The following is an 11,135-nucleotide window of genomic DNA, read 5'->3' on the forward strand; positions in this document are numbered from 1 at the left end:
CTTGTATATGTATATGTACTTGGCAATAAAAACCTATTTTTGAGTCAACGTGTGCAAAAAGACAAAGGAGTGAGGAGATGACCAAATTCAATTATTTATGTTCAGGAAACAGTTACAAATACGTTTTTAAACATTTGTAAAAAATAATAATAAATTGGCAGGAAAAAACGATTGATTATTTTAAAATATATTTCCCTTCATCTTGTTTTAATTAAATATTTACAAGATATGCGTTTTAAAGTCAAAGTTTGAGGAAATTATTCCGAAAAACACGGCTCAATCTTACTCCGGCTGAGAGGCGGGTTTAAAGCGTCTGGATATGATTGACACGGATTCTGTCCAATCATGTTACAGATATGCTAACAAGCGGAAGCAGTTACGCTTGCAGTTCTCTGTGTTGATTTCTAGAAAAGAGAAGAAAAAAGAAATCTTCTTGACGTTTGGATTAACCTTAGCTGCCTTCTCAGAGTTAGTGCGTCACATTCACTCCTTAATTCAAACGAGTCAAAGGTAAAACGATTCTCATTCTTAGATGTTTGTCCTGAAATAAAACCGGAAGATGAATTACGTTCAGTTAGCCTCTCAAAGTGGTTAGCCGCTGTGCTAGCTAGCTGCAGTGCTAACGTCAACAAAACCACGTTACTCACAAATACATAAAAAACAGCACAGCGAGGTGACACACACGTTTATTTCATGATATAAAGAGTGTCTTTGTCCTCTGCTCTCAGATACAAGTGAACATTAATGTTTAAAGAGTGACAGCTGCTGAGTCATTAGCTAGCGAAGCTAACCGGTGAGCTAACTATTGTTAAAACTAAAATCCGGATAATTTACTGAATTTGACCGCCTGACATGTCGTGTAAAAGTCGCTAACATCAACCCTTTTTACTCTTTCATTTACTCAAATGAAGTGCTGATGTGTTTTTCTTTTTATCTGTCTAATGTTTATAAGTTATTTTTGTTTCATTTGTGAAATGACTGAGAGTATGGTGTCCCAGAAGGGTCAAAAATAAAATTAATTAAACAAAATAAATCATATTCCCAAAAGTTATCTTGTTTTTGTGTTCTCAACGTGATATCTGGATATGGATAAAATGATTAACGATACGATTCTGTCACGATTTATTTTACAAATAATAATAAACAATGATCATGATCAGAGGAGACTGGGGCTCAGTGTCTCATAGGTAGGGAGCTTTACAGTGAAAAGTGTGTAAGAGCCAAATAAATCATGAGGTGTTGAGTGAATCGTTATATCTATTACCTGTCTGTTCACCTCTCATACGTTAAGCTTCTGTGTGCTTTTAAGTCTTTATTTTCTGACATCTGAGGTGCTTTAAGAAAAACAAAACAATGTGTAAAGCTGGAGTTTTTCGATGACGCCGTTTCACTGTTGAGATCTCATCGCAACGTTTTTGTCTCATTTTCTCTTTCAGATATTAGCGACATCTTCTGAATCAGTCGATGGGAAAAATCTGACAATGTTCAGCTTTGAGGGAGATTTCAAAACAAGACCCAAGGTGTCACTTGGAGGAGCGAGTAAAAAGGTTAGTGAAGAATGTCTGGACGAAACTCACTCGGAGAAACAGCTTCGTCGGCGGTGTATGAACGGATGAGTTACTTCTGATGGTGTCTTTACTCAGCAGCCTCTGCCATCAGGGTGTGAGTGACCTGCGGTGTGAAATGTGCTTGGAGGTGTCGGGGGACTAGCAATGCACTTCTTGAAGGTTTAAAGGAGCTCTCTAAAAGTTTTCCTTTGTGTCTTCGTAGGAGGAGAAAGCGTCTCTGCTGCATCGCACTCAAGAAGAAAGAAGAAAAAGAGAGGTACGTCTCATTTACGAGCTAACATCACAATCATAACGTCTCGAGCAGAGGTTGACCCTGTTTTGTTGTGATGCAGGTTAGCATCACGTTCGATGAGGTTGTGTTTTTACTTCCTCTCTCTCTTGGATGTTTTTTTTTACTCTGGACGTGATTTGATTTGTTCAGAAGCAGACCATGTCCTTATATTTCAGTGTTGTCAGTTTAAAGGAGATCTTTTCAGCTGACTCATATTTCAAACCATCTCATAACGCTGCTCAGCAGACGTCCCAACTGTCTCATTTATAGTCATTGTTTCAGTGGTGCCAAACATCTTCTCTTTAATTACCCAGGATGAAAGAAAGCGACTGAAGAACGCCATTATCATCCAGTCCTATATACGTGGCTACCAGGATTTGAAAAGACAGGTAAGTTACCTATTTACATTGTTGGCTCAGAGAATAACGTTAAGAATAGAAGTCCCCCTTTATGTGCTGCTTAGTGTCAGTTCAGGAGACCATCCGTCCCTTTTTCAACCTCAGAGTCTGAAATCTCCACAAATGTCTAAAAACACACAAATATGTCCCGGTTTGAAACGACTGAATCCAGGAGAGTTACAGCAGCTCACCGATCTGTGGGCCGATAAACGTCACCCCGTGTTTCAACAACGTTCACTTTGCTAGAAAGTGTTTAGTAAAAGTAAAATTGTGTCATGCTGGACGCATTAGGAGGGGGGCGTTCTAGAGAGGTGGCTCCTCCTACTCTATCCACTGTCCTACCTCTGAATTACAGACGCAGTCTGTTTGCTTAAAATGCATTAAACTGTACGTGTGTGATAATTAAGATATGTGTACTTCCAGTATGCCATTCAGAGGGCCAGGTTCGACGAGTGTGCCAAGCTGGCGGGGGGAGCTCAGCGTTCCTTGGACGGTCCTGGTCTCAGCCTTCTATCGAGACAGCTCATATTTTTCTACAGACAGAGTGTGGATGCACATAGATTGGTGAGCATTTTAAATCTCTTCAGGGCTCTAAAACAACAACAGATTTCACACTTTTTACAAACTGTCTTTTTTCCCCTAAAGATATGGCTGTGCCAGAACCTGGTGAAACTCAACAGTCAGTTTGTGCAGCTGCTGCTGGGCCAACAGAGAGATACATGTTTGTTTCAGATCAAGAGGATCTTAGGCTTCTGCTGCAGGTACGCTGATTTAAAACATGAGAATAATGGAGTCATGATATCAGCTGCTTTGTCACTGTCTCACTGCTTCCTCTGCTCGCTCCGCAGACTGCTACAAAACTGTCACGACGACGGTTTAAATGTGGCCGTTCCCATGAGGATGCTAGAAATCTTTTCTTCAGAGAAAACCTATCTTCCCGTTAATCAAGATGCTAACTATGTAGCTTCGTTACTAGAGCAGATTTTGCACTATATGGTACAGAAGGGTAAGCATGCAGTCTGCTTTCAGCACATACAGGAGTGTCTGAAGATGATGCTGAGTTTAAACATCTTTAACGTCTCCTTCTTGCTCTCTTCAGGATACTACCGGTCGCTGTATATTCTAGTCAATCACAGACTTCCTTCCAGTCTGGACTACAGCGACGCTCCTTCTGTCCCCCTGGCAAGCACACTGTTGGAGCACATTCTGAAGCCTCTGCACTTTACCTACTCCTCCTGCACAACGGGCGCTAGGTACAGCACCACACGTTCACCCATGAGATTTAACTTATTCACAAAGATAGACGAAGCAGCAACCTGCGGTGTTGAAAACAGTTCCTGGAGTGTCCACTAGAGGCTGGCTGCAGTACCTGGAGTGTCCACTAGAGGCTGGCTGCAGCAGCACAGGAAGTCACATACACACCCATTCAAACAGCCTGTTTTTACAGCAGACATGAACATGTTTACAGCCTGCTTCAAAAAACCAAATAGGTGTGATTAGCTCATGTCTCCATCCACACACACTGTACGGGGGGAATGTTTTGATGACTCAGCAGTTTTGATTGGATGAAGGATCAGAGTTATTCACAATAAGGCGTGTAGCTGAGCTGATTGACTCATGTTTCATATTTACAGGTTATGAAATGACCTCTAATCCGTGATGTCTCGTTGACCTCCCAAACTGCTGCTTGTTAGTCACAGACAGACGATGAACTTTCTGTCTTTCTTAGAAAAATCCTCCATTCACCCGATCAGATGAACTACAGCAGTTTCTTTTTGTTGTTGTCTCCTCTGGTCAGCGGCAGGCAAAAGCAGTAATTGCTTGGAAGACTAATTTACAACAAGCTGTAAAAGTCCCCGAGACTCCGTCGCCCGCCGGAGTGCAGAAAGTCGGGCTGTTTACCGTCAGTTTCAGACATTCTCAAAAACAAACGACGGGGACCTTCTTTTCTTCTTTGAAGAAAAGCAAGGCGGGAGTGAGAGGAACTTGTGCACACACTGACTCTTACAGCTAATTATCTCACTTCAGCCACCAGATGTGTGTGAGCGGGCCACACAAAGCCGCTCTGTTTGGAGACACAATATTGGAACAGAATGAGCAAAGTGATGTTATAACAAGCCGCCTTTCTTGGCTAATTTCTGCTTAAATATGCATTGAATTTTATTTTCTTTCCCACGCGAGTTCCTGCCCTGGGTTCACCTGTGTTTGTGTCTTGTCTTCTTGCAGGCAGTTTGTATTTGCAGCCTTTACTGAGGAGTTCATCTCTGCACCGTTCACTGAGCAGATCTTTCACTTCTTCATCCCGGCGCTGTCCGACGTCCGTCTCTCGTTCCCCTTCGAGGCCTTCCTGAGCTCCCTCCAGGCCACCGTCAGCTCCTCTTCGTCTCCTCAGAGCCAGGCCCCGTGGGTGTTTTACTTTGTCCTCTCTGCGGGGGAGAACTGCTTAGGTGGGTGGTGTGAAAATGAAAATGTCTCCTTTAAAGCATTATTGTCTGCATTCATAGAGATGAAGATGTGTGGATTTGTTGTCGTGTGTGTCGGCAGGCTCACTGTCAGAGGAGGGTCTCCTTCTGTACCTGCGGGCTCTGCAGACTCTGCTGCCGCTGCTGCCCGTGTCTGAGAGCAGCAGCCGGCCCGAAGTCAACAGCGACTCAGAGGACGAAGACGACACGGGCATCCATCCACCGCCCATGCAGGCAAGATGCAAACATCATGTAGACATGACAGAAGCTCCACTACTTACAGACACGTGTTAAATGAATGTTCTCCTCACTCCGTGTCGGGTCGGGAAAATAAACAAACACACGTGTTTCCTTCTTTCCCAGGATAACAGCAGGATCTCTGTGCAGCTGATCACAGAGGAGTGTGTGCACAAGCTCGACACCAAGCATCAGACCAACGCACTGCTCAACCTGGTGTGGAGGGACTCGGCCAGCGAGGAGGTTTTTACCATGATGGCGTCCATCTGTCACACGCTCATGGTGCAGCATCGCCTCATGGTGCCAAAAGTCAGGTGGGGACCGTTTTTTATCTCGACCACTCGTGAAGCAAAATGTACCAAAAACTGTAGGATTTATTTTAGTCTGGGCTTCCTTCATGTGGCGTCGCTGCTCTTCTGAGTTAAAGGGTTAGCATTAGCACTTAGCAGGAAGTGACTGATGAGCCAAAGTTGCAAGTTATGAATCTATTGTAGGATTTTTACACAAAGCTATTTTCTTCCCACCTCGACAAGAACTACAGAATGAGGCGGTGTGTGTGTGTGTGTGTGTGTGTGTGTGTGTGTGTGTGTGTGTGTGTGTGTGTGTGTGTGTGTGTGTGTGTGTGTGTGTGTGTGTGTGTGTGTGTGTGTGTGTGTGTGTGTGTGTGTGTGTGTGTGTGTGTGTGTGTGTGTGTGTGTGTGTGTGTGAGAGAGAGGATAAGAGAGTGGAAGGGAACTAATAAACGGCATATTTCACGTCATAATAACAGTGAGCAGCATCTGTGCGTCCACAGAGCATGTTGTACACATCCACATGATTGAGAGGAAAAGCGTGTCTTGGTGCGTTGTAAGCAGTGATGTAAATAACGGGGAGCGAGGCAGGCCGTTATCAGTGATCCGCCGCACCCTCTGGCATTTACAACCGGCAGAGGAAGAGGGGACGTCAGGGAAGCTGTCAGCTCGGGATGAGGGCAATTACCCCGACTCAGGTTGATTACATTAGGACCAGGATGTCAGAGGTGGTGTGTGTGTGTGTGTGCGTGTGTGTGTGTGTGTGTGTGTGCGTGTGCGTGCGCGCGTGTGTGCGTGTGCATTGACTGACGGGAGGTGATCCAGGCTGAGCTCTGTGGATGCTCAACCTGCTCTACTTAATTATGAGTAGAGCCGGCGTGTGTGTGTGTGTGTGTGTGTGTGTGTGTGTGTGTGTGTGTGTGTGTGTGTGTGTGTGTGTGTGTGTGTGTGTGTGTGTGTGTGTGTGTGTGTGTGTGTGTGTGTGTGTGTGTGTGTGTGTGTGTGTGTCTCTTTTTGAGGCTCTGAGCATTAAAGAATAAAAACGTTTGTCTGATAAATAAAAACGGGCCTGAGTCTGCTCGCCGGCGTGGAACGTGTTGCAGGATTCCTTCCGGATGCTTCTTCACAGTTTTAGAAGATTCTTCTCTTCGCATTCATTTTTTCTTTTCTTGCGTCTTTTCCCTCCTTCTGTTGGCTTTTACCATAAATCCTGCCCCTTCGTCTTCCATCATTATCGGATATCTGTACAAAATAATTAGCTGGCTGAGAAAGATTAATCGCTGCAGGAGTGGACGGGATAGCTTTACAAGAGGCTAAGGGGAGCAAATTGCATCCCGGCCTTGATTTACTGCTCATGGAGCAAAAAAGAAAAGAGAGAGCGAGGCCGGCCGGCGCTCCAGCCGCCGGCCGGCCGGCACGCTGCCTTTTTAATAAATATGTCCAAAGTCTGGTGAAATGATCATTTAGTTATTTTAGAATCTAAAAGCTTTGCAGTGGAAACAGACTTCAGTGACGATGATGTAATTTCACTTTAATTGTTTAGACTCGGATGTTTGGTGTAATGTCCCTTTAATTGTTTGGCTTCCCTGAATGTAGCGCTCTGATGCTAACAGCTCTGTTGACCCCCCGAGGGGAGATCGGCCCGCGTGCTGCGTTGACTTTTCAGCGGCGGCTGTGATTTTGGTGTTTTCATGAGATAACGAGGAAAAAAAACTTTTCCTACGTTTTAATGGATGAAATGTGAAAACAAACCTGTTTGTTTGTTTATTTATTTATTTATTTTCTGCTGAAGAGAGATTCTTTCAATACGGCAAAATGAAATGATCTGGGTGTCATTCATCAAGCTGCTTATCACACACACACGCGTGTGCGCCCTTTTGATGTCTTGACTTGGTTTATTAGCGGTTCATTCCGTGATTGAAACGGGGGTTCGGCTTCTCTCGGGTCATAAATCAGCGTGTCAGCTGGCGTTTAGTGCTTTGTTTCCCATTTCAATCAAACACTCGCATCACTTGTTATGAGCGCACTGCACTCCTCCTCGCTTCTCTCCGGAGCCTTGTAGTCCTGACAGATGGTGTGTGTGTGTGTGCGTGTGTGTGTGTGTGTGTGTGTGTGTGCGTGCTCTGTAAACCATTTTTCAAGCTGTACTCACGGCGGTCCGACACCCTGCTCCTTCTCGTCTGCACTCGGGGAGTTTTGAACGGGGTTTTCAGAGATTGAACGGTGGAACGGGGATTTGAGGTTTGACATTGAGAGTCGAACTTTCCTTTTTTTGTTCTTGGTCTCTTCTTGTGTCTGCTGAGAAAAGAGCCGTATTAAAGCCGAGCGTCCTAATAGGCTCGGTGGCTCTTAAACAAGGGGCCTATTATACGCAGGGACACTTTATTTTACCTCTCAGCTTACTTAGGACATTATTGTCACCTGCACTGAGCCTGTGTGTGAAAAGCCCTTTAGAGAAACACACTTGAACAAAGAGCAGCTTCACACCTCGGTGCCACAGCGGAGCGACTTCAGCGAGGTATGCAGGCCCTCCTTGGCTTTATCACGTAATTCACTGAGTGTGGAAGCATGCTGGCGCTGCGGGGTCACAGCGAGGACCAGCCGCCCCCCCTCCTCCCCTCCTCCGCCCTCCATTGTCCCGCGCCCCTGGCCATTAAGTTAAATGGGGCTCCAGCAGGAAGCCAGAGGGCTGTTTATGACCCGAGCTGGGTACCCTCGCCAGCAACTAGTTTACTAATGGAAGGTGCCTCGCCTAAATAAAGCTTAACGGCTCATTTAATCTCTTCTTCGGCCCTCACCAGGTTTAAAAGGAAAGAGAAAACTCTACGGGGGATAACGGGGATTTTACTTGTGTCCTCTGGTTAACAGTCCGAGCGTGGCAGACAGAGAGGGATTTTACTGAGCGCTCGCTCTGATTGAAATGCTCCTCTCGTTGATGTTGATGGATAACAGCTCTCCTCCTCTTTCCTCTCCGCAGACTCCTGTACAGTTTAGCTTTCAACGCACGCTTCCTGAGGCACCTCTGGTACCTGATCACGTCCATGACCACCAAAATGATCACGGGGTGAGTTGATCCAAACCTGACAGTCTGCAGATCAGCGTGTTAGTTTGTGTGTTTCACGTCGTGCCTCTCCCCCCCCCTCAGCTCCATGGTGCCTCTGCTGCAGCTGATCTCACGCGGCTCTCCCATGTCGTTCGAGGACTCCAACCGCATCATCCCCCTCTTCTATCTCTTCAGCTCGCTCTTCAGCCACTCCCTGATCTCCGTGCACGACAGCGAGTTCTTCGGTCACGAAATGGAAGGTAGCGATGCCTCCATGTCTTCGTCCACAAAAAATCAAACCTGCTGCGTGACCTTGGCACAACGTAGAGCTGAAACTCGTCAGTTTGACAGCTTTGTAGTTTTGTTGAGCAAATTCATTGAAAGCTTTTTAGAAACGTGCTGCAGGTTTGTTCATGGGACAAACGTACAGCGTGGCGCCGCTCACTGCGGAGCGTGCCAGCAGCGCCGCTCTGCTTCTTTCCAAACATGCTCCGAGTCTACGTTTGACCCAGCTCGCTGCAAGCTGGACAGGAAGTGAGACATCAGAGAAGAAAAGGCACAGAGCGTCCGGTCCCTTTCAAAATAAAACACAACATACAGACGCCTGATCGTATATTAACACGGGCACCGTGTCATATCATCCTCAGAGACACAAAGCTGATCTTTATTTTTAACTATCCAGAAAAGAAGCAGAGAGCGTTTGTCTCCTTCAGTCTCATCATTTGTTGTTTTCTGCAGCTTTTTGCCACCGTGTGAATTTAAAAATCAATATCTGAATCCATTCCACCTGTGGTCAGGTCAGACGCAGTCCTCCATGATGCCCTTCACGCTGTTAGAGCTGGTGACTCTGTCTCGCTGTCTGAGGGACGCCTGCCTGGGAATCATTAAGCTGGCCTACCCCGAGACCAAGGCCGAGCACAGGGAGGAGTACATGGCCGCCTTCCGCAGCGTGGGCGTGAAGACCAACACCGAGGTTCAGCAGCGCATCCAGGCCGAGCAGAAGCGCTGGGTGCAGCTCTTCAAGGTGAGAGTGCGTCTGTGCCCGAAGTTCAAACTGATCAGAAGAAGAATGAAAAAACTATAAAACTTCATTTTGATGGAAACATCAGATGAGCTGCGTTCATGTTGGTGGAAACCAAAGCGTGTGTGCGTGAGCAGGCGAGGCGGAGCGCCGCCGCTGAGGTCGCCTTCTGCTTATTTACTGTCAACAAATGAAGCAGCTTCTCTCCTCCACCGCACATCGACCACGGCCATCAGGCGGCGGCGCTCTCTGACAGGAGAGACGCCGGAGTTCTGTGAAAGGTGACGGATACCCGGAGAGCACGTCAGTTTTTTTCTTTCATAAAGGATCTGCTCAAAGGCCTCTTGTCAGCTAAAACGACCCATTAAAGAAGTGGGGTAGCAGGAAATGCATTTTCCAAATTGAACGTTGGGATTTACAGTCGGTTTAACGCCGCTGACCCCTAACACGCTAATGTTTGGTTCGTGTCATCAGCCGTCCCTCCACATCTTTTATCACCTCCATTGTCGAGCTATCTATTTAATTGAAAGAAGTTAATTGAATGAAAATGATCAACTAAGTTTGTATTAATATTGCTAATGGAACTTTCTTCTTGGCCATGTTTGGAGAACGATGTCACGCTGGAGTTTGGGAAAGGCCCATTAAGGCGTGCACTTAACCCGATGGGCTAATTAAGGAATGCTTATTCATTCCCAGAGTCAGGGGGTTGGCCTACTCCGAGCCCATCGCCGCGCGCCTCTTACAGCATTTTGCACTCGCAATTATTGCCGGCCGTGGTCGCCTCGCAGCGATTGGCCGAGATTGATCGCGGCTGTATGAAAATGACGAGGAACGTTTCGATTGAAATATCCAGCCGGGCTGTTATGTGGAAATGGAGTGGCTGTAACTGTTATTGGGCAGACGCAAACAGCTCCCTGATCGAATCTTCATGCAGCGACATGCGTGAGCTTTATGTGTCTGATGGCACGTTGCCATAGCAACAGCAGAGCTTTGAAACGTGCTCCTCGTCGTCGGCCTGCAATGTGCGAAAACACGCCGTGAAATAATAAAGTCTGACTTCAGTCTGCAGACTGAAGATTTTTATTTATTTTATTTTTTTGCATTAATTGTTTTCATTTCGTCTTTCTGCATCAAACGTCAAACTAACCTCGAGGCTCGAGGAGGTTTTGATGACTCAGCAGTTTTGATTGGAGGAAGGATCAGAGTTATTCACAATAAGGCGTGTAGCTGAGCTGATTGACAGGTGGGCGCCGTGTAACGGTTTGTCAGGAGGCTTAAAACCCGCCTCAGCTCTCAGCCTGTCGTTAGCTCGACTCAGGATGAAGAGATTTTGTGAATATTTTTAAGCCATGTTGTTTTTTAACAAACAAAACGCCGGCTCACGTCATCGACTGAAGTCGATAAAAGGCCGAAGATGGAAGAAGATTAACAGTAATATCTCTGTTACACTGAGTCATGTGACCGCGTGCTCCCTCGTCTCTGCAGACCTGCCAGAGGCCTCGCTCATTAACAGGCTGGAGGGACGGCACAGCTCGTTTCTCTTTTATACTCCCCATAAATGGCTCACTAATGGCTGAATTCTCAAATTGCTTTTTCTCCCCCCCCCTCGCCCCCCCAGCATCCTGTACAGTGAATAACAGAGTGTGTAATGTACACTAAAACACACGTTATTGTGTGTGTGTGTGTGTGTGTGTTTGATCTACTACACAGGTCATCACTAACTTGGTGAAGATGGTGAAAGCTCGTGACATCAGACGACCCTTCTGTCCAGCAGGTCACTGGCTCTCCGAGGAGGTCAACATCCGAGCGGATAAGGTACCAGACGTGGATCTGTGGTTCATCACC

At 46.3% G+C, this 11,135-nt stretch overlaps 1 protein-coding gene across 1 annotated transcript in view; it reads left to right on the forward strand.

Annotated features, from left to right (window-relative positions):
• Positions 1–347: 347 nt before the first annotated feature.
• Positions 348–11,135, forward strand: part of ube3c (ubiquitin protein ligase E3C) — a 23,005-nt gene continuing 12,217 nt past the window's right edge. The window contains exons 1-15 of the mRNA XM_079361846.1: positions 348–510; positions 1,437–1,547; positions 1,771–1,824; positions 2,154–2,228; positions 2,661–2,801; positions 2,883–2,998; positions 3,086–3,243; positions 3,337–3,490; positions 4,464–4,684; positions 4,782–4,933; positions 5,063–5,250; positions 8,204–8,290; positions 8,372–8,529; positions 9,067–9,293; positions 11,001–11,105. Coding sequence (XP_079217972.1) covers positions 1,482–1,547; positions 1,771–1,824; positions 2,154–2,228; positions 2,661–2,801; positions 2,883–2,998; positions 3,086–3,243; positions 3,337–3,490; positions 4,464–4,684; positions 4,782–4,933; positions 5,063–5,250; positions 8,204–8,290; positions 8,372–8,529; positions 9,067–9,293; positions 11,001–11,105 — 1,902 coding nt within the window. The 5' untranslated portion in view covers positions 348–510; positions 1,437–1,481. The remainder of the gene's footprint in view (positions 511–1,436; positions 1,548–1,770; positions 1,825–2,153; positions 2,229–2,660; positions 2,802–2,882; positions 2,999–3,085; positions 3,244–3,336; positions 3,491–4,463; positions 4,685–4,781; positions 4,934–5,062; positions 5,251–8,203; positions 8,291–8,371; positions 8,530–9,066; positions 9,294–11,000; positions 11,106–11,135) is intronic.

This window comes from Symphodus melops (assembly GCF_947650265.1).
Source record: "Symphodus melops genome assembly, chromosome: 14".
NCBI classification, from domain to species: Eukaryota; Metazoa; Chordata; class Actinopteri; order Labriformes; family Labridae; genus Symphodus; species Symphodus melops.